This window comes from Ruditapes philippinarum, unplaced genomic scaffold, assembly GCF_026571515.1.
Source record: "Ruditapes philippinarum isolate M1 unplaced genomic scaffold, ASM2657151v2 ctg7663_1_1_1_1, whole genome shotgun sequence".
Taxonomy (NCBI): domain Eukaryota; kingdom Metazoa; phylum Mollusca; class Bivalvia; order Venerida; family Veneridae; genus Ruditapes; species Ruditapes philippinarum.
In genome coordinates, this window is record NW_026852427.1 from 107,459 (window position 1) to 129,280 (window position 21,822).

A 21,822-nucleotide genomic window follows, 5' to 3' on the forward strand; every position below is an offset into this window, starting at 1 on the left:
TGTTACAAATATATAATAAAAGATAAAAACATGTTTACATTCTTGTTGAATATCATCCCTAACACAGTAAATATGGACAATTTCCAAATGTACTTATTTGTTATTTAAATTATTTCAACGAAATTATTTTTTGAATAAAGTCACAAAATTATTAATATTGACATATCAAAGGAAAATTACCAGAATTACAACAAACATACAATCATATGTTGGAAACAAGTACAATATATACTATTTTTTTATAATACTGCACGTTTGTAACGCAACATATCATTGGATAAATAAACTGAAATCAAAAAACCTTATAAATAAGGCTGTTGTTATTTCCTAAATTTATTTTAAATTTGCCTTTACATGTTTGTACGTATATTGCCTTATATAAACGGTGACTTGCAACATAACAGTTGTTTGGTGTCCTCTGTTATATATCCAATCAACCGTTTATATAGGATCGATCATGCAACCTTCAAAAATTTACAACTAATAGTATTAATGTACTGGCATTTGTATATATTCATTAGTCGGCGAATCTAGTAGGAACACGAAACACCATGACATATACTTTTATCATATCATTGGTGTCAATCATAACTAGGTATCCACAGAGTCTTATATTACAATTATATGACAATATAAATATTGCTCTGTGGTATCAATGGATAGTTCTCCTTGGAAACTGAATTCGGCCGTCTGAGATATTGAAGTGAAGGAATAAGGGTGCAAAATGATACACATTATTCTAAACATGTAGCCTTACATACTCTGTATGATACATGTACTACTTTACTTACCTGTAACCTGTAGAAAACCTTTGACCGATAAGAGAATGTTTGACCGATAAGAGAATGAGAAAATATATTCATGGTCACTCAAAACATTAATGAACAGTCTTTTTTACTTAATGCATAGATCTTTCATGTTAAATAAAGAGCTCAAAGAGTGTTCTTAAAACTTTATTTAAAAATAGTTTAAAAATAATAGGAGTATTGAAATGATAAATAAGGCGTAATAACCAAACAACATTTTTCTAAACGGTGGGTTAATTTTTTGAATCTCAAGATGCCAGCAGTTGAAGACGTAGATGTAGATAAGATATGGAGGGCGTTAGGGAAATGGGGAAGTTATCAAAGGAGACAGCTTATTGTGGAAATGGTCGCGATATGGTCATGTAGTCTTCATATGCTATCAATTGTCTTTTTAGGTAAAATGTTTAATTTTTAAATATGTATTGTACCTGTCTTATAATTATCAATGAAATACATACTTGTATTATGATCGTCTTTCGCACCTACATAGTCTTATATGATTTTGTTTATTTAAATACTAAAAATATACACCAATCATGATTGATTCCGAGAAGCACACGTTTGAATATAGAATATACTTTGGAGTGTAATAACTGTTTTGCACGTACATATTTGGGATACAATTTATACTTTTATATCGATATGGAGCACGTATACACCAATGTAGCACTTTCACTACGATATGGACATATTACACAAATCAATAGAAAAATAAAGCAAATTTGTAAAAATAATCTACAATTAAGATTTAAAAAATATGCAAACGTATATATCAAAATGCTTTGAAACACCAAATAAAGGGGTCAATTGCTCTTTGGGGTTTGACCACAAAGTGCGTCACGTAATTTTGGGCCCAACCACATGTGCGTAACGCGCTTTAGATGCATTTTTACATCAGACAAACAAAGAAGCCGAAATGTATCCAGTCGGAAAACAATAGCAGACGATAGCTTATATGACTTTTATATCATTCTAAGGATTGCAGTTAATTACAATTTTTATATTCAGATAACTGTTTTATGTGAATAGAGGCTTTAAAGTACAATGCATAAATATGTTTGATGTGTATTGAGTGAAATAGTAATAAGATATCATAGTATCTGAGTTTTGTCCATGAACTTTGTCCATGAAAAAGCGTTGTGCGCCAATAATTGTAGCGAAGTGTGTCGCACAAATTTCAATCTTGTTAAAATGGAGATCTTATAAGATAGTAACAGGTGGTAACTCATTAAAAATCTGGAGTTTTTCCATTATCCCTTATCTAGTTTTGTGTAAAGGAAGGTACCTTTCTTTATTAATTATTATAGTTTCTCAGTTGAATGATGTAGAAAAATGTTTTCAGTGCGTGCTCTCCTAAGATCATTTTTCGAAAATACGAAAATCCTCTCTTTGTTGATATGACGGTAACGGGTAAAATAAAAAGATACATTTTGTAAAATCGTATATTAATCCCGAAAGAAACCTGTAAGATTCAATTAATTCAGATTATAAAAGGTATTGTGCTGTCAGTCAACACTAAAATTTTCACTGGTGTTATTGCATTTTAATCTCAAGATGGCGTCCCAAATGACAAAAATTGAACATAAATCATTGTGGGCATAATAATGTATTTTTAAGAATACTTAAAATTTGCTTTTAGAAGCAGCTACTTTCATGAAATAACATGACTGATTCCTAAAAGTCAAGGGTGGTTGACCCAAATGTGCGGTGTTACAATGCTTAATGAATTTGATATTTCAAGTCTTCATTTCTAAAATGATGAAATTGATTGTTGAAAAGTACTTGTTATATGTTTATAAGATTGTTTTTCCCTTTAGTGTGCATTATGTCATAAATTCAAATGTGATGCCTTTCTTTACAATAATAACAAAACAAAAATTTAACATGATGAATAAATATGTCCCTACTATATTATACGTTTTTATGCAAAAGGCTATAAACCAGACCATGAATGTAAAAATGCCTACAACTCATCTAATGGCCAAGCGCATTCGAATAATTCTATGTCGAGAAGATTTGAAAAGTGCTCAATAACGTATACTACTAACGAAACGGGTGTATCCATTGTTTCTACGACGGACTGTACGGACGGATGGAGATACTTTGATCCGGAGCCATATTCGGAGGACCGTTCATTTATATCCGAGGTAAGTGATAAGTTACTAGTATGCCACGGTAAGAATAATTTTAAATTTTACAAGTTAAGAAATTATTTCGAGATCAATACAACCACAGAACCAGAAGTCTTTAACCAATTTACTTCAACGATTATTCTAGATGTCAGATCCTCGTCCCTCGGGATAGACGTGTATTTCCTTCTGTTTTAATTACTTCCAGTGTAATTATGATTATTAACTTTGCTAAAGCGATATGTATGACATTTGCATCTTTCTGAGCGATTGTATGAGCAATGGAATTATTTCCTAGCAAACACGTAATGTTTCCTCGTTAATTGACATATATGTAACCAGCACGTAGTAATTAAACAGTACTTGATAAGTACATAACTATACTAGTTTGTGGGGTTTTTTTTAAAGATATGCGAATAAGATTTATATGTTTTAACCTCTCATATGCCGATTATGCAATATACATGTAGTTTTTATTACATTGGTTCACCTGTTATTGTAACCTTAACCATTATACGTTTTTATCGAATTCATGTTCAATGTTAATGTTTAGCGTTTACTTTTAATCACAAATGTATAATAAATTTAGATTAAGTACAAAAGTCACCAAGAGATAGCAGCGTTCATTGAATGTATTTAATGGCAGAATTCAGCTTTGCAAGAACTTGACAAAGATTATATCGTAACAGGACAAAATTGATTTTTACACTATGACTAACTAGATCATTACATTTCCATGTCACCACATATATACTTAGGTCACGTACATTTTTTTCAATTAATAATATAAATTATATGCATTATAAATAATATTCATATTTTGATTTTTGATATTTATAAATGATTTATTACAAACTAATGCTATTTTTTCCAATACATATGTTTTCCGTACTTGACAAAACACTTAAAAAATAGTAGTGTCATATATAACATCAGTTATAATCGAGCAGTTTTAGAACAATCGTTTGAAAATACTTTTGAATAAACTTGTTGTAAAGTAATATATGTAAACATTATATATAACTGGTACAGAAAGATCAGATATGATATGGACAAAACTGACACAGCATTTATTCGTGTGTATAAATATTAATTTATTTAATGCATATAAGCTTTTTTTCTTACATGACATAGATTAAAAAAAGTAATGTTCTCGCATAAATGACCCTTTTAATATTCCTTGATATAGTATTAGTAATACAAGTCGCTTACGGGATATTCGTGGAGGAGATAAATATAGCCCGAGGCTCTAGCAGAGCGTTATACGTGTATCTATATCAGCGAGGCTTAATTCTCCCGTATATGTAGACAGCAACTTGAATAACGAATTTAGGGTAATGCAAATTCTCTAACGACACGTTCATGGAATAACAGCAATTTTAGTCTGTTTTCATCGAAGTGCAGTAAATGATATGACATCATACGTTATACGGATATGCGAACGCTGCGCAACAAAAAGTATTTTAAGTGTAAAAAAATCCTTATGTCTTAATGAAATGATAGTTGAATATAACATTTAGAACAAAATGCAATACATTTATAAGAAAATAAGCAAACTAGTAGGCTAGATTGCAGAAAACATTCTTTGTTCTTCAATGTATATACGGCATCCAATACATAGTGTTTAAAGCAGTCAACATTATTTGCATGATAACATATAATTATATAATGTTCAGTAATTATGTTCAAAATAACTATATAAAGTGTTGCTTTTTTATACGATAAACTGAATACTTGTCTGTCTTCACGGTTGACGTAATATAATTCAGTGTAAGGTCAATTTAAACTGTATGATCGGAATATCCAGAATCGGCTAGGAGGCTAAAATGATGTACGAGTAACGGTAGAAGATGTAAGTTTTAGTCAGATTGGAAAAAAACTCAAATTTGAGAAAATGTTTCCATACATTGCAATGTAATTCGTGAAAAGTATTTACACGTCTATGATAATAAGCAATTGATTTCATTGAATAACACATAACGATGAATAAGTTTGCAGCGTCTATATTGATTTATTACATGCATAATTATACTTATAAATGGAATATTGATGAAATGAAAAATGCGCATTTCTATTTTCCGTAATTTCGTTGTAAAAAATTTTGTTTCACTATTCTGAAACAGTTTTCCGTATATTCACCGGTGTCTTGTCGGAATTTTTCAACTAAATTCAACCAATACATATAATTTAAAGAAAAGTATTTCAAATTGACATATTAAGACAAAAATGTTTATAATAAACAGAAAATGCACGTCTTTCCTATAATTACAGGATTTATTTTCATCTTGTGATATGTACATTATTATATCTCACTCGTGGCCACTCATGAAATATTTTTTCAAACCACTCGGTGAAATTAAAACCTGTTTTTTATAATAAAAAAAAGCTCTGTTTATTAACGGTATGATTTTTCCAGTGTAAATAGACGTAACATATGTTTATCAGAATTGTCAATCCGAGATTCTTACAAACTACATTGTAAGGACTAAAAATATAAGATATTAAACTAGCGTTAAGATACAATTGTAACACAGTAGCGTTACCAGACTTCTCATTTTAATTATTTTATTCTATAATTTCATTAATTCTTTTTATTTATTATTATTACCATTTTTTTAGAAATCATTTTGCCTTGCATGACAATGCAATTGGCATAAAGCTGTTATAAATCATTTGGTGTATAATTCCCTTATCTAATAAGGATATTTCTTGCTCACGCTGTTATAATAAAGGAATAATAAACCGTAAAGCATGAGGTTGAAACATCCATACAAGGGAATAATAAGCGAAATTATTTATGTTGTGAGTCAGGTAGAAATATCCATATTAGATAAAGGAGTAATTAGCCAAACGATCTTTGTACAGCGTGAGGTGAAAATATCCTAATTAGATAAATAGATTTATCATTTCGCTTATTACTCCCTTATCTAATATGAATATTTTCACCTCATGCTGTACACAAATCATTTGGCTTACTATTCCTTTTTCTATAATAAGGACATTTCCACCTAAAGCTGTAATAAAACATTTCGTTCATTATTCATTTAACTAATAAGGATATTTTCTGCTCAGGCTGTACATAAATCATTTGGCTTATAAGTTAATTATGTACATATCATGCAAAAAATGTAAATAACCATGATTAGAAACAAATAAAGGAAAGGGATTCACAACTACATTATAATCATACTTCCTTGGTTACCATTGCTTTAATATACAATTATTTCAGTGGGACCTTGTATGTGAACGAAAGGAATTAGCAGAGGTTTCTCAGACACTACTTATGCTTGGACAAGGTATCGGGGCGTTTGTCTTTACAAGTTTGTCGGACAGATATGGTAGAAAACGAATTCACATCATGTGTCACGTGATCATATTCTGTGTTGCGCTTGCTACCGCTTTCGTTCCGAATTTCACGCTATTTGCAGTAATGAGAATGCTTACAGGCGCATTTCAACAGGTTCATATTTCATATCTAAGTATGTAAGCAACAAAGCATAGGAAAGTTAGGGATAATGCTCTTCACCTATATCACTCATGAACATTCAAACCATTTCTGCAATCTTCATGTAGATATGTTGTTTTGGTGCTGTCAAGGGATCATTCCATTTTCCACATTTGTTGTTACATGTTTCATGTAGTGGTAATATTCGTTCCACATTTGTTGTTATCATCTAGTGGCAATATTCGTATATATACTACATTATTAAAAATCATGTAACTTTATCTTATATATTCAGTTTATTTCGCACTGTAAATTTATATGAAGTTATATGAAAGACAAACCTTCTTGATAAGATTATTTATACTGATATATGTATGTATAGTACACTTGGTATACAAAGTGTGTGTCTGCGTTTGTTTACCCTCGCCACCGGAAAGAGACCATATGGGCGGGCAGTTGGCATACAAATTGATCTGTGAAAATATATAAATACCTTATAGAAAGTCTGTTTGTAATTGCTTTTAAAAAATCGATAGTCTTCGGATTGTTTAATACGCGTTTTTGTGTTAGCTAGGAATATCTGAGAGGTAGATTTTTTCGAACAATCTTTTTTGTCATGTACGTTTCTAAATTTTTATCCCTAACAACATGGTATATGTTCTAATTAATTTGAATAGAAAGTTATGGTTATAAAACGTTAACGATATATTATATTTAAAATATATAAAAAAATCTATTTTTAATATATATTGCATTGATAAATGTATGAAATCATTTTGTATCCGTATATACCATGTACATGTCAAAATAAAATAAACTTTTGTTACAATTTTGATACTTTTTTAACAAAGGGAACTGGTCTTACACTTAGCTTGCTTCTAATTGAGATGGTGCCTAGAGAGACACGTGGGACTGTCGAGGTTTGCAGTCTTCTTTTTTGGACTACTGGTATAGCTATTGTTACACCAATAGCTTATATATTCCGTAATTTATCCTGGCGGTATCTTCAAATATGTCTGGCGTGTTTGTCAGCATGGTCTCTGATCGAATGGTGGTGAGTGCTTTTATGTTATTTAACAGATATAACATCTGACTCGCGTAAATTTTATAGACGACGAATCTACATTATATTTACTTTTAAATTTAAACTTAAAAAGGACAGTCAAAATAAACAAACGGAACGTAAATGTCTCAACGAATAAAAGTCAACTTTATTTGTGTCTTAGTAGATGAATATTCTGTTGAGAGTCTTTCCCCAAAGTGTAAATATTTGATTCTCTTTCTGATCGAGGAACCTTTATTGTTTTGGGAAAAAAACCTACTTTTCATACCTACTTAGCTAGGGGCATGGATAAAAAAGATTTGACCAAAATCATTTGGTTAAAGAAATTAAAAAAAAAAACAACAAAAACAAATAAAACAATAGTTTTTCCTGATCATAAATGTGGAAAGTGGGATCCCTTATTATTCAGCTCAGGAAAGATCCCTGTCTCATTTTTGAATAAACTAGGTTCATATGCCCGTTTGTAATTTAAAATAGCATGTTTGTGCCATTTCTATTAACTTAACTTACAGATTTTGAAATACGGAAAATATCTTATACATTTGAAAAATACATCTGTTTATAGTTATAAATTAGTAAATGGAAAGATTTACCTTTCCGTAGAGATTGCTAAAGGAAAAACAACAACTTTTACCTTTCCCTCATGATCTGTTACCTTTGAGTTGCATTATACAAACAAATTTACTATAATGATCAAAATTTTACTTTCCACTCTAAACAATCCTAAACTTTACCTGCTAAGTTAGACTATGGACGAAAATGGTTTCGTTATGTGTAGGAAAATGGCTCTTGTTTTAATATTCTTATTTTTATGCAATGACTTAGGTTGATAGACGAGTCTTTAAGATGGCTTATAGCTAACGGCCGAATTAAGGAAGCAAAGGCTATAATCTTAAGGGCATGTAAAACAAACAAGAAAAACTTTGATCACGTTGTCAGTGTCAGCGGTTTCCGGGAATATGAGCTGAATTATGAAACCAAACTAGAAGTGAAAAAGGGTAAATTGTTTACCTTTCATTGTCATGTTGTTGTTGTTTTATAAGTTTCTTGTTAGATTCTTAATTATAAGCATATCGACTGTAAATCATTTGGCTGTCAACTTTAAACCATTGTAATAAATGCCACAATTTTTAACCTTATATAATCTTTCTTTTCTGGAATATAAATTGGCATTGGCAAATCAGTCTATTTCAAAACGTTTAATAAACATATGTTGAGTACACATAGGGAAGATATGTTTCCTTAAACTCTGCACACTATAGAAACGCATTTTTTAAAAGAAATGAAATTAATATGTAAGTAAATGCATGCAATATTCTTTTTTGTATATATTGTAGTTTGTCAACCTTTGTCAAAGGCATTTTGTATGCTGATTATTGCAAATAAAATATTGAATTTAATTTAATTGATAAAACACAGAATAAATCCATAGTGTCATTGAAAGTGGCATTTTATTTTCAAGAAAGGACCCAGTTTCCTTTACCAGTCTAGTTTATGCACTTATTTAAATCATACAGTCAGAAAAAAACTAGAATAAATTTCTTTAATATAAGTATTTTACCAAAAGTTGAGCATAGTACAAAATATATATCTTTAATTATAATTATGAAAGTTATTTCTCGTTTTTTATATACTTTGTATACTGTACCATATGTACGTACATTTAGATCAAAAGCGTGCAAAAAGGTGCGCGTTGATGCATAGAACGGGAAACTATAGAAGCTAAGTTTTATTCAATTTGCGTTTTTTATATTCTTTGTTATTTTACTATAGTCGATAGAAATTGGTTGGTATTTTTATCATTCCGTTATACACGTTACTGACGGGACATATATTGGGAGAATATTGCCTGATTGAGTTCACTATAACCCTTGGCTGGCGCCTTGACCTTTATTTATCACAATGAAGCTAATATTCTACCGTATACATGTACCTCGCCATCAACTTGTATAAATAATATTATCTTGAAACATAACTCGTAAGACAAATATGACAAAAACTATATTTCTGATGACTAACAGACGCGAAGATATGATGAAATCTATATTTCTAAAAATTCAGAAGTGACGGTAATGTGGAAAAAAATATATTCTTAATGCTTAAAAAGCAGGTCATAGTGCCAAAAGTTTTATTTGTAATGAACCCTGCTATTTTTGTAACATTCAATTGTTCTTACTTCATATTCCCTTCTTACTACATATTTTCTATGTACAAAACTTATTGTTGCATTATATGTTAATAAAATTAGATGAAAGGGCTGTACCGTTGACGGATACAATGACTAGTAACAAGGAGAATGGGAATACCAAGATTGATATGTCAGTGAAACAGTACACAGTGATAGACCTTGTTAAGTCGAAGAGAATATTCATTTCATCGTTAATCATGTGGTTTGCTTGGTAAGATGTTTTGTCTCCATAATAAAGTTATTGAAGTGTAGTTCATTCTCAACAGTGTACTAGTATTTTGAACTGTTTTCAATAAAGAATGTGGATAGGTCCTTTTCATATCGGTATTCATGTATACTTTGTCATGAGTTGTCATTTTACAAGGTTCTATAAAATAAAGTACAATATATTCTAATCGTTGAGTCTTAGACGCTGTAACTATACGTTTCACATTCTGAATTGATCTTCAACCTTATTTATAATTGCTGGAACTGCTACAAATCTACAAAACATATTACACCAGAACAATAAACTACATTACGTTCAACTGTCCCGTGCTTATCAACACCAACGGTAAGGCGTGTTGCTACAAGAAGAAATCGACGATTTTCGTCCAAATGATAAGGCTTTGATTTGAAAACAATATAACTGACAGTTTGTTTGTTTGTTGTTTTTCTTTAAAGTCCTTTCAATCATTTATTGATTTAAAATCATAACCTACCATTCAGTAGAAACTTCGAGCGCATATAGGAAGTATGACAACAATTGCGTTAGTTAGACGTTATTGCACTTGAAACAGCGTCAGTCCGTCATTACGCTTCTTTCTTTAAGCTGTCTATTTATTTTTTTTGATTTTATTTTTTTCAAGTTAGTGCCTATTCAATCAGAGATGGCGCAAAATGACCTTAAAAACATCGAAATTTAAATTTATGATTTCAGGACAACAAACAGTATAACATACTACGGTATAATGCTTATATCATCTAGTTTGGCTGGGAACCGCTTTTTGAACTTTTTCCTTGGCTCTATTGTTGAATATCCCGCTGCAGCTGCAGAGTTATACTTAATAACTAGGTAATAACACCTTGTTCTTGACATTTGTTTCTCATTCTAAAGCGTAAAAGTTTCCACGAGAACCAAAGCAAGCATTTTGTTATCTTTTGAGTTTTTGACAAAAAATAACGTTGTCAGAATCTATCATTAACACCGGCTTTAATTTAATGTACGTTTCGGTCGGTTGATATTTAAGATTCGGTAAAGTCTTTAAGAATTTCTTTAATTTATGTCAAATACGTTCTACACATAATTGCAGAAACTTTTATTTAGAAATTTAACTTAGTTATATAAATGATGAACACTCATGCATTCTATCTGTTCTATTTGTATCAAACCTAGATATGGTAGGAAACCGGCTTCCATTATTTTTCATACTATATGTGGTACTGCTTTGATAATAGCAACAATTCTGACCACAACCGCCGGTAGGTGTATTTAATCATTGTTTTTAGTAATTCCAACAATTTTCAGATTCTGGCAACCGTCTAAGTACATATTCAATACTACGATGTTTCTTCTTTATATGTGTAAAAGTCGGGTGATTATGGAATAGTGTCCATGAATGGTATAACAGATTTAATTGGGGTATTTCGACTTTGCCGACACTTTCACTTAACAATGCTCCTTAAAGGTTAATATTGTTGTTTTATTAGCTAAAGCTGTCCTTGTTGATTTAGATTAAGATAACTGCTGGCACCATCTTCATAAAATAAAGTAAACCTTCTTAAAATATGACCGTCATTTTGGTAGGTAGTTGGAAGTTGAATATTCGAATAACCAACTACCTTCTAGCTGGTGGTTGGTTATTCGTGACTCAAAACACTGTAACAGCTTATAGTTGGTAATTCAATCCACTATCACCAGTATGAAATGTTCAAACACCTCAGAGCTCGAACCTAACATGTTAACGACTCAAAACTGAACATACTTTTCCGGAATAAATGTAACGGGTACATAGCAGATAGTTGTGTTCATCAACATAGAAACACAATGTCTTCCTACCAGAGAGGTTGGTTATTCGCTCAAATCCTTAACTACTAAGCAGGAGGTAGTTGGCTATTCGCTTAATATACCGTGAGTAACTAACTGTATCCCCTGGTCGATTGATGGTGAGGCGATTTTATCTATTGTAGAAACACCTTGTTATATAACCATTACATTTGTTTCAGAAAAATACTGTCTCTGCCTCAGAAGATTATATTGGAGTTACGCGAATAACCATCTAGGTCTCCTCCTATAGTATGATATGTTCGAACATTTCATGCCGGTGATATTAAATTTAATTACCAACTACCAGCTGCTTAATAGTAGGGAATTACGAATAACTAGCTCGTAGATAGTTGGTGATTAGAATATCTTACTACCTACCAAATTCACGTACATTTTTAATTTCAACTTTAGAATAGTATCTGACATAGTTATACACGGATGAATCTTATAAGTCATTCTTTCGTAGTGTAAGTTTCTAAAGGAAATACTTTCATAAATAATATCATTATTTTTTATTGTGCATTTTAGGTGGCAATTCTGCAATGGTTATATGCTCCACTGTTTTCACATTGATAGGAAAGTTTGCAATTACTGGGTCATTCAGTACAATATTCTTGTACACGCACGAATTATATCCAACGAATATGAGGTACCATGTATAATTAGCAAAAAGCTTGATGAATATTACCTATAGTAAAACGTGCAGTACCATGCTTTAAAATTGAATATAATTATATATGTCTGTAATATATGTTACCCCTGTTAGAGAAATATATAGTTTTCCCATGGTTAACAACATCGCATGTTTCCTGTATTGCCGAATTTTATTTGACAAGCTATAAACGATTACATAAGGCAATTAATTTGAGAACTTGCAAAATAGTGTATAGGAGGATTGTCGTTGAAGATCCTCTTGGGCAAAACGTAATAATAAGTTTAAGTTAGCGATACCTCGTAATTGTTGCTGTTATGTTGATAGGGCTTTTATCTCTATATGATTTAAATTTTTAGAAATGTTGGAGTTGGTTTGTCGTCAACAGCAGCTAGGGTCGGTGGAATGGTTGCACCGTTCTCAAGAAACTTGGTAAATATATATTGTCTCTTACATCTATAGATATTACAAATTGTAAGCAAGTCTCAAAACAACCATTTCATACGTATAGAAATGAACTGGACGAATTTCAATTGTGTTCTAGTCGTCTATCCGTCTGTTAGCAGTTTGGTGTCCGGTATGTAGCTTTTGAACATATTGGAGGAAATTAAATCTACTTACAGAAATGTTAAACGTTATGAGACGATGTGCAGAGCCCAGGGTTGATCTTTCTGAAGACAAGGCCAATGTCCTTTTGTTTGAATTTCAACATTTTGTTTTCACTCTGTATATTTTGGACCCATAGAAAAACATTTTTGTGAGAATTATTTTTCATGATTACACTATGTACAGAAGACAGGTTTGGACTTCCTCAGTTCAAAATTGGCCAATCAAAAGAGATTACATGTATTTGATTTATATGAACGATTAAACACTATCGTAATTCAAACCAATTAACTCGCATTTTACGATCGCGCAGGAATAAACGATGGCTACAATTCTGATGTCCCAACCCTTAAAGATAGCCCACCAGCCACAAGGGTGGGGGTGGTAGGGACGCAATGCAATTGAAAAAGATATATAAATACAGCAAATGATTGTTGACTGTACCGAACCGTTAAGAAAGATCTATGTTTTAGCGAACGAACAACGAATGTAATGATTTTATGAAAGAAAAGAGAACAAATTTTGATCACAGGTTATATATAATATATTTATTCTATTATAGCAAACAGCTTTTATATTCTATTCTAATAACAAAACAAAAACAAAACTACACAACGTAAATCAGGGACAATACAGCATAATTGATTGTTCTTTAATGTCATCAACCGAAAGCACAAACGTCACCTAATGTCAAATCCTAATAATTTTATCTACATGTTACTTGACTTATTTATACTGTATATAAATAAACACAATTTTAATTGTATATTATGTAGGCTGAGATAGCCGCGTGGTCGCCTGGGCTAGTATTCGGCATAATGTGCGCTATTGTAGCAGTAACAATGTTCTGGATGCCAGAAACGCATAGATATGAGCTTCCACAAACGCTTGAGGAATGCGAACAATGGTACAAAGAAAACAGGTTTCATTTACCATGTTGCCGGAAGCATGATGTTGATAAAACGGAAGTAGATCAACAAATGACGTAATGATGATATAATGACATTTTTTCTGCCGTGTTATGGTTTTATTTAAAATATCATAGATTTGTACAAGCATAAACATATAATAATCTATATCCAGAAATTAATTTGTACTGTAATGTTATTAAAACGTTCGTGATATTGTTATATGGTGTGGTACTACAGGGCAAATCGCTTTGTTATAAAGCAATCATTTTGATACTGTTTGGTTTGATGTATCAAATGTTTGCAGATAAATAAATATGGCTGTATTTTAGTATATATTGTTGTGTTTTATAAGGATTAACGTTATGTCTTACTATACATTATATCATAACTGAGAGACTTTACTATTCAAAACATGTTAAATCGTATACTAATACATGCACAGCGCGTTAACTGGAGTGCATTAATTAGTTACCAGTACTCGCTGTCTGTCTAGGGCCCGTATTCAGAAACGATAGTTAATCACAAACTCAACTCAAGCTTATGAAAAGTCACCTGAAGTGACGCTGGACGAGACTAACGATAAGTAATTCACAATGTTCAAAGTGGTAATCGTTTTGTTTAATCAACCTTATCTAGATCTCTCGTAAGGGAGACTTGAAAAGTTGATCGATTGTACGTTGCAAAGTGTAACCATGTCGTGTAGAATAGTGTATTTCACAGAACTAGAAAGCTATAGAGAGAGAGAGAAAAAATAACATCCCATTTTACTGTCAATAAAAAAGTTTCATTAAACAATAATCTTTTTTTGTTTGCGCCGTCACTACCTGCACCCCCGCCTCCCCTCCCCTAAATTATCTGTTAGCATATTGTTTAACAAGAACGTTATATTAAAATCTTTATTGTTTGAATTATCATATATCATTTTGTACACAAAACAAATTAATCTATATTAAAGACAGGCGGTGGCAAACCAAACAATAGAGAGAGAAAGAGATTATGATGGGCTTGATGTTGGTGAAATTGTCGCCAGCCAGATCTGATGCTGGATGACTTATTGGATTTAAAAACAACATAATACACTTTTAAATAAAGTTACTAATGCATCTAATTAAATAAAACATTATACCCGTTCAGTAAAATATGGAAATACCTGCTAACTCATACTAAGCTTAAATACACAAGTTTAAAAGATCTTGTTTTTCTACATAGATTTTAATAGTTTTTGTTATTAAAGCAGCACGCCTCCAGATTCATCCTAATTTTCATGAAAATTTTGAAAATGTATTTTAAGGTAAAATATTGTGAAATGAACAAAGAAAGTACTTGACACATTACAATCGGCATTTCAAATCCACGTAAATTACCAAAAAGAGGTCAAAATAAGCATAAATAGCCCAATACTGCGTTAGTAACGCAGTAGAAATATGGTGATAAATACTACAAACTACAGTCATTAATTGCTCATAAGATATAAATTATCACTTGCATCTTTAATTTGTTTACTTCTCTCAAAGTTTTAGTATGGTTTTTCCAAGTTTAATTTTCTTGAAATATTTTGGGTCATCTGGAGGCATGCAGCTTTAAAGCAGCACGCCTCCAGATTCAATCTAATTTTCATGAAAATTTTGAAAATGTATTTGAATGTATAATATTGTGAAATAACCAAAAGGAAGCAATTTACACATTATCATTGGTACTTACAACTCACGTAAATTACCAAAAAGTGATCAAAATATACATAAATAGCCCTTACAACGTTAGTAATGCAGTAGGAATATATTTGTAAATACTGAAAAATCAGTCATTAACCGCACATATCAGGTAAAATATTACTTGAATCATGAATCATTTTACATTTCCTAAAATGTTAGTACATATTGCTCAAGTTTGATTTTATTGAAATATTTTGACTCATCTGGAGGCATGCAGCTTTAATAAAACATTCAGACCTCGTCAAAGTTTATGCCATGGCGTCATGACAATATTGTTTCTGTCTTGTCTTCTTTGAAATATCTTAAAATATATAGACTTGGAATGTTGTATCAATCCGAAATAGTGTGGTATATGTTGTATCTTACTGATATGTTTCAATATTTCAAAAACAAAACAATAACTTAATAAATTGGACTTGTTTATGCAATAAACATTTATACAGGCCTATATTTAATTTGTATAAGCCTGTGTTTAGACGCACACGACAAATCATCCGAGGACTGTAGTCTAAAATCATTAATAGCAACATCGACGATAACATCGACAAAGACAGTAATAGCTATATTTATGGATTAAAGAAAATGCAGTGGAGTAACCAAGGCCGCTCGGGGTAGGTTAAAGCTCACTTTAGTAAACAAAGTAAATACAAATATTCATGAGTTTACTTTGATTGAGCAAATTTTAAAGAACTTAATCAAAAACAAAGCTCATCGACAGTTTAATATAATGTTTAAAACAGCCTTGTAGATACAAGAATGAAGACATTGAAACCACCGGCTTCGACATAGGAAACTTTTGTTATTCAAATGTAAAACATATTTGTAACAGACGAGACGCTAGGCATTTTGTCATTAACGTAAATGTTTATTATAATAATAAATTACAACTAATGTTGTGCAAGCAATATGTAAGTATGTCAATATCCTTATCATTTTAGGGCATAGATCGTCAAAACAAAGAACATGAAAAATAACAAGACTGGTGCTTTTAAACATCTAGATTAGAAATGAGCAAGAGGAACACAAGTAAAACTATTAGACAGAAAGTGAACTCAAATGTAATTTCTCCTGACCGAAATATTGACGAAATACGTCTGATTTAACTACCCATCCCATCGTAAACTAAATTTTTATTATCCCACGGTTAAGTTACCCGATGTAACTCTACCGGCCAGCAGTACATAACATAACGCCGCTAGGTATCTGTTTGTCGAATTACTCAATTCTGTATGTTCCCATATATGACCATATAAAATGTATATTGGACAAAACAATTCAAACTAAGTGGTATTCGGTATAATTGTATTGAGAATACCTCAAATAGCCCCTCCCCCCACTCCTCCTAATCTCACAAATTCTCAACTAACCTTAATTTACTAGAATCTTACTATAATCGGAAAACAATGTAACACTTAACTGAAAAAAATATGGACAGCCTCGAACGTAAGGCAATAACATGGAATGTCCTCGATAATGGGAAAGAAAACTAGAACTATCACTAAATGTGATTTATATCCCCGCTAGCCTGCTTTGGAAATGAGGAAGTTACTAGTAACAGAATACCTTGCAAAATAATTGAAATAGAATTATGGTTGTAGGCAAGTAAAGATAGTTGTGGTTCTTGTATGTGGCATTTCCTTTCAATGTGGCTGGCCATCGATGAAGTTTAATACAATTTGTCTGTAATAAGTCCAGAAACAGTTCCGCTTCTTGAGTACTTCACTTCCTGTCATTGCGCTTGACCATTGTATGAAGTTGCGTTGAATTCTAAACATTTGATTTTTAAGTCATGTACCGGACAAGGAAAAGGAACAAAGGGCAATAACTCAACAAATACTGAAGATTGAGTTATGGTTATTGTGCACTGCACTTTCTCTCATTTCGCTTGATCATTATATAAAGTTGTATTGTATTCCAACTACTAGTTTTCAAGTTATGCACTGGACAAAAACGTATCAAAGGTCAATTACTGTAATAAGTCCAATTAGTCTTGTGCACTGTACTTCATCTCACTGCCCTTGACTATTGTATGAAGTTTTATTGAATTCCAACCATTAATTTTCAAGTTATGAACTTGAAAATGAAAATTAACAAAGGGCAAACAACTCATAAGAGAGTCAACAAAGAGTATTAGTTTCTGTGCACTGCGCCTCCTCTCAATATAAGTGACCAGTGTATGACATTGTATTGAATTCCAATTAGTTGTTTTCAAGTTATGCATTGGACAAGAAAAAGCATAGAAAATAACAAAGGGCAATATCTTTAACATTTGTCACAATGGTGTTATGGTTCTTAAGCACTGCACTTCCTCTTAATGTGCTTGACGATTGTATGAAGTTGTATTGAATTCCAACGAGTAGTTTTTGAGTTAGCCTCCGGTCAAAGAAAAGTAACAAAGGGCAATTACTTTGTAATTAGTCAAGATTTAGATATGGTTCTTTTGCAATGCACTTTCTCTCAAAATGCTTGATCATTGTATGAAGTTGTATTGAATTCGAACCAGAAGTTTTCAAGTTACGCTCCGGACACAAAAGCAATGGAAAGTAACAAACGGCTATTTCTCTGTAACAACTTTATAAAATGTTATGGTTCTTGTACACTGCACGTCCCCTTATCGTGCTTAACCATTGTATGAAGTTGTTTTAAATTCCAACTAGCAGTTTTCAAGTTATGCTCCGGACAATGAAAGGTAACCTAGGGCAAAAACTTTGTAATTAATGAAGATGGTGTTACGGTTCTTGTGCACTGCACTTCCTCTCAATGTGCTTGACCATTGTATGAAGTCATATTGAATTCAAACCATTAGTCTTCAAGTTATGTTCCGGACAAGGAAAATGCAACGGACCGCTGGACCGACCGACCACCGAGTGACTCCTATATACCTCAAACTTCGTTTCGGGGGAATAAAAAATAGAATCTAAATATTTGGCGACTACATGCTCGTTAATTGGCTATTTTTTTCCAGGATTTTATATTGTGACGACAGGGAAAGATATTATGATTCTATTTTTGCCCATGTTCCTTTCCTTTCTTTCGGTATTTAGCTCATTGGGGTAGATAACGCACGTGTTTTTGGTTTGTAATTAGCGGGAGAAATCACTTTCGAGGTTAGCTACAATAAGGAAGGTTGTTTATTGCTCAGTATGATATGAGTTGGACAGAAGAAACTGAACATAATTAACCGAATTTATTGTCTAAAAGGAGTCGTCAAGAAGAAATTCAGCCAGGACAAGATGGTTTTTTTTCAGTCACATTAGAACACGCATTGTCTCGTCAGAAAGATTTATTTCTACAAGAAATAGAATCCAGGTTCGGCAACGTGAACACTGCCGCAGGTCTTACTCTCTCTTTTTCAGAATTTGTTTTTACCAGTTTAAGGTTTTTGAAGAACAAAATAAATACGTTTTAGCAATCACTAGTTTGTCTTATACTAGAAGTAGGGATTTTTTTCTGGAGGCTATTGGGGCAATTGGAGAAAATAATGATTTATTTGGACTACATAGTTTGCGTAGAGGAGGTGCTTCTGCTGCATTTAATAAGGGGGGAAATTCTGATAGTAGGTTATTGAATAATCATGGGAGATTGAAGTCCTCTACTTCTTCAGATAGATATGTTCAGTATAGTTACAACTTAAATTTCAACTTTCTAAACATTTGGGTATTTAAGTTTTAAGAATTTAATCCGTTATTGGGGTTTATATTAAATATAATTTTACAGATAAGATAGAGTCTAGAACAGCTTTACTCAACTTAATTTTATATGCCTTTATGTGATAAAAGAAATAATATGGCATAGTGTATTTTGTATATTTTACCTTACCTTTTTAGCAGTTAAGCGGTTTTGATGTACATGATGTAAATGTTGCCATTCTTGATGCAGAGCTTGCTCCAGTTGTTGCACGTTGACTACAGGTGGTTCGTAACATATTATTCAAATTAACCTGAATTTGGGTATGTACTTTATTGAAAACTTTTTTTATTTGTTTAGAATAATAAATTTAAATAGAAACTTCCCGCTATGGAAATAATAGACTGGAAAGACGACAGAGAAAATTTATTTGCAATAACGAGAACATTGAAGATGAATATCACATTATGTTATGTTGTGAAAATATATAGACATACGAACAACATATAAACCGAGAAAATATTATATTAAACAAAGCATGTTGAAAATGATTGCAATCTTGAGCTCAGAAGATAATACAGTGGTAACCAATTTGTGAACTTATATTGAAAATGCAAGATCATTATCACTTAATGAAAGTTGAAAGTCTTTTCCATAGTTAGTTACTGTGATTCGTTTATTTTAGTACAGTATAACTAATTTAAATTAGATCTATTTTGGTATTTCTGTAGTTGTTATTTATTTCTCTGTACTGTGCATATAGTTGCTTGCTTCCCTTTGTGTATTGAGTGACTGTAGAATCAAGTTTCACAGAATTAGATCATTGTTGTTTTTTTATAAAACCGTGTTTGTACAAATCACGATTAAGTTGTCATAATACAATTAGGTGATTCATGCTGAAAGCCTACTTTAACTTTACAGATAGTTGTTTTGATGACATAAAATGTGACGTCACTGCTTAAGATGTTGCACGTGCTCGTGTTCAACACGTCGATTATGATTATAAACTCATAATCGATCAATAATCAAACACATTGCGAGTTGAAAACATTGGAATTTAGTTAATTGATATGCAGTAACAAATGTAACCTTATTTTATTAAAGAGAAAGTATCATGCGAAAAAGATTTTAGCAGTTAAGTCCTCTCTACAAGTTCCTGTTATGTACAGCCGTATTTTTTTCTCAAATTGGCATGGTTTTCTAGCAGGCTTCTTATGTATCTTAAATGACTTTGAACTAAACAAAACCGCGGCCATTACCTACCAGTCTACGGCTTGGTACAAAATTCCTTAGTTAAGGTTAGCCAGGGCATTTTCATCACATGAAACTCTTTTTCAGGATCTGGGTCCAATGGTTTTTAGATACCCGCCTAGCAGATACTTGGGACATGCCTAAACGTTCATGGGTTTGTAGTGTAAACATTTTCAGTATTATAAAATAACAATCTCAAGCAAGTCCGGCAACTTTGATAAACCGATTGTTCAGCACAAGTCTTTAAACACGGTCATAAAATGATGTTCATACTGACAGTGATTAAATGTGCGTCAATTTACGAAACAAACATTAGATCTAAAAGAAACAACCTTGGTCTTAAAGAGCACCAACCTAAAATAGTTCATTATTTTATGAAGTAATATCATATTACACATATACATCATCAATCATCATATTAAAGATACGCTGTTACAATTGAAAACGTCGACCCTAACAGAAAGGATAATTATGCTCCTCATGATCAGGAGGATTGTGTGTTATAAGAACCCTTTGGTTTTTTGGATGATTCTATCTGCACCGAGGACGATGCGATTACAGTAGCTCATAGAGGCCATCAGTTACCATATAGACATTCATATATATGTCAATACCGTATGTAACTGATTGTCTAAATAAATCATTTTATAAGACAGAAAAACATCATCCCATATTTTTTTGTCCGGTCTGTATCTTTTGAACCGGTGAAAGGAACTGAAACTACTTGACAGAAATGTTAACCATAATAAGACAATGTGCAGAACGTAGGTTTGACCTTTCACTGATCAAGGTAAATGTCAATTTTTGAGTCCGGTGTTTATCTTTAATTAAAACAATAGACAGACAGAAAAATTACAAATAATAAGACGGTGTGCTTTTGACATTCTGACATCAAAATTAGACCCACACAGGGGATTACTTGATTTATATTGATCTACGAGGGATGTTCGAAATGTGTTGCTTATTTCTATCCATAGACTTCAAATTTCAAGTTAGCTAAAAAGTGTTCATTTCATGCCCTCGAAGCTCTCCCCATGGCTTGAAATGCAAAGTTTCAGTCGATGTATCCATTTCTTGGGGGCGTCACGGTACGCTGATTTGGACACAGTAATAAGGTACTGATGAATGGCAGATCCAAGTGCCTGTCGGGACTCATTTTCCCGCCCAGCAAGGAACGATTTCAATCTCGGAAACAAAATGAAATGACATGGGAATAAGGGTGGAAGGCAAAACAGATACTTTTTCTTTTTTCAAAAACGCCGAAACTATTACGGAGGTATGAGCGGGGGCATTGTCATGTAGAAGACGGATATGCTTAAAACCAGTATCAGGGCGTCGTTTCTAATACTTGTTCAGTTTCTTAAGTACTACGTCTTTGTAGTACCTCCCAGTGATACTTTTGCCCT

General features: G+C 32.1%; 1 protein-coding gene across 1 annotated transcript; it reads left to right on the forward strand.

The window, feature by feature from the left end:
• The first annotated feature begins 903 nt into the window (after window positions 1–903).
• On the forward strand, window positions 904–14,114 carry LOC132760115 (organic cation transporter protein-like). The gene is made up of 11 exons (XM_060752016.1): window positions 904–1,201; window positions 2,739–2,953; window positions 6,165–6,395; window positions 7,232–7,434; window positions 8,269–8,441; window positions 9,692–9,842; window positions 10,551–10,685; window positions 11,007–11,092; window positions 12,186–12,306; window positions 12,669–12,741; window positions 13,692–14,114. The coding sequence occupies exons 1-11, from the start codon at window positions 1,060–1,062 to the stop codon at window positions 13,902–13,904; spliced, it is 1,743 nt and encodes a 580-aa protein (XP_060607999.1). The 5' UTR covers window positions 904–1,059; the 3' UTR covers window positions 13,905–14,114.
• The last annotated feature ends 7,708 nt before the right edge of the window (window positions 14,115–21,822 follow it).

Excerpts from the sequence above, each read along its gene's own strand:
- LOC132760115 (XM_060752016.1), top strand. The coding sequence starts at position 1,060 with ATGCCAGCAGTTGAAGACGTAGATGTAGATAAGATATGGAGGGCGTTA. Across the intron at positions 2,954-6,164 it reads ACCGTTCATTTATATCCGAG|TGGGACCTTGTATGTGAACG; the intron begins GTAAGTGATAAG and ends CAATTATTTCAG. Across the intron at positions 8,442-9,691 it reads CAAACTAGAAGTGAAAAAGG|ATGAAAGGGCTGTACCGTTG; the intron begins GTAAATTGTTTA and ends TAATAAAATTAG.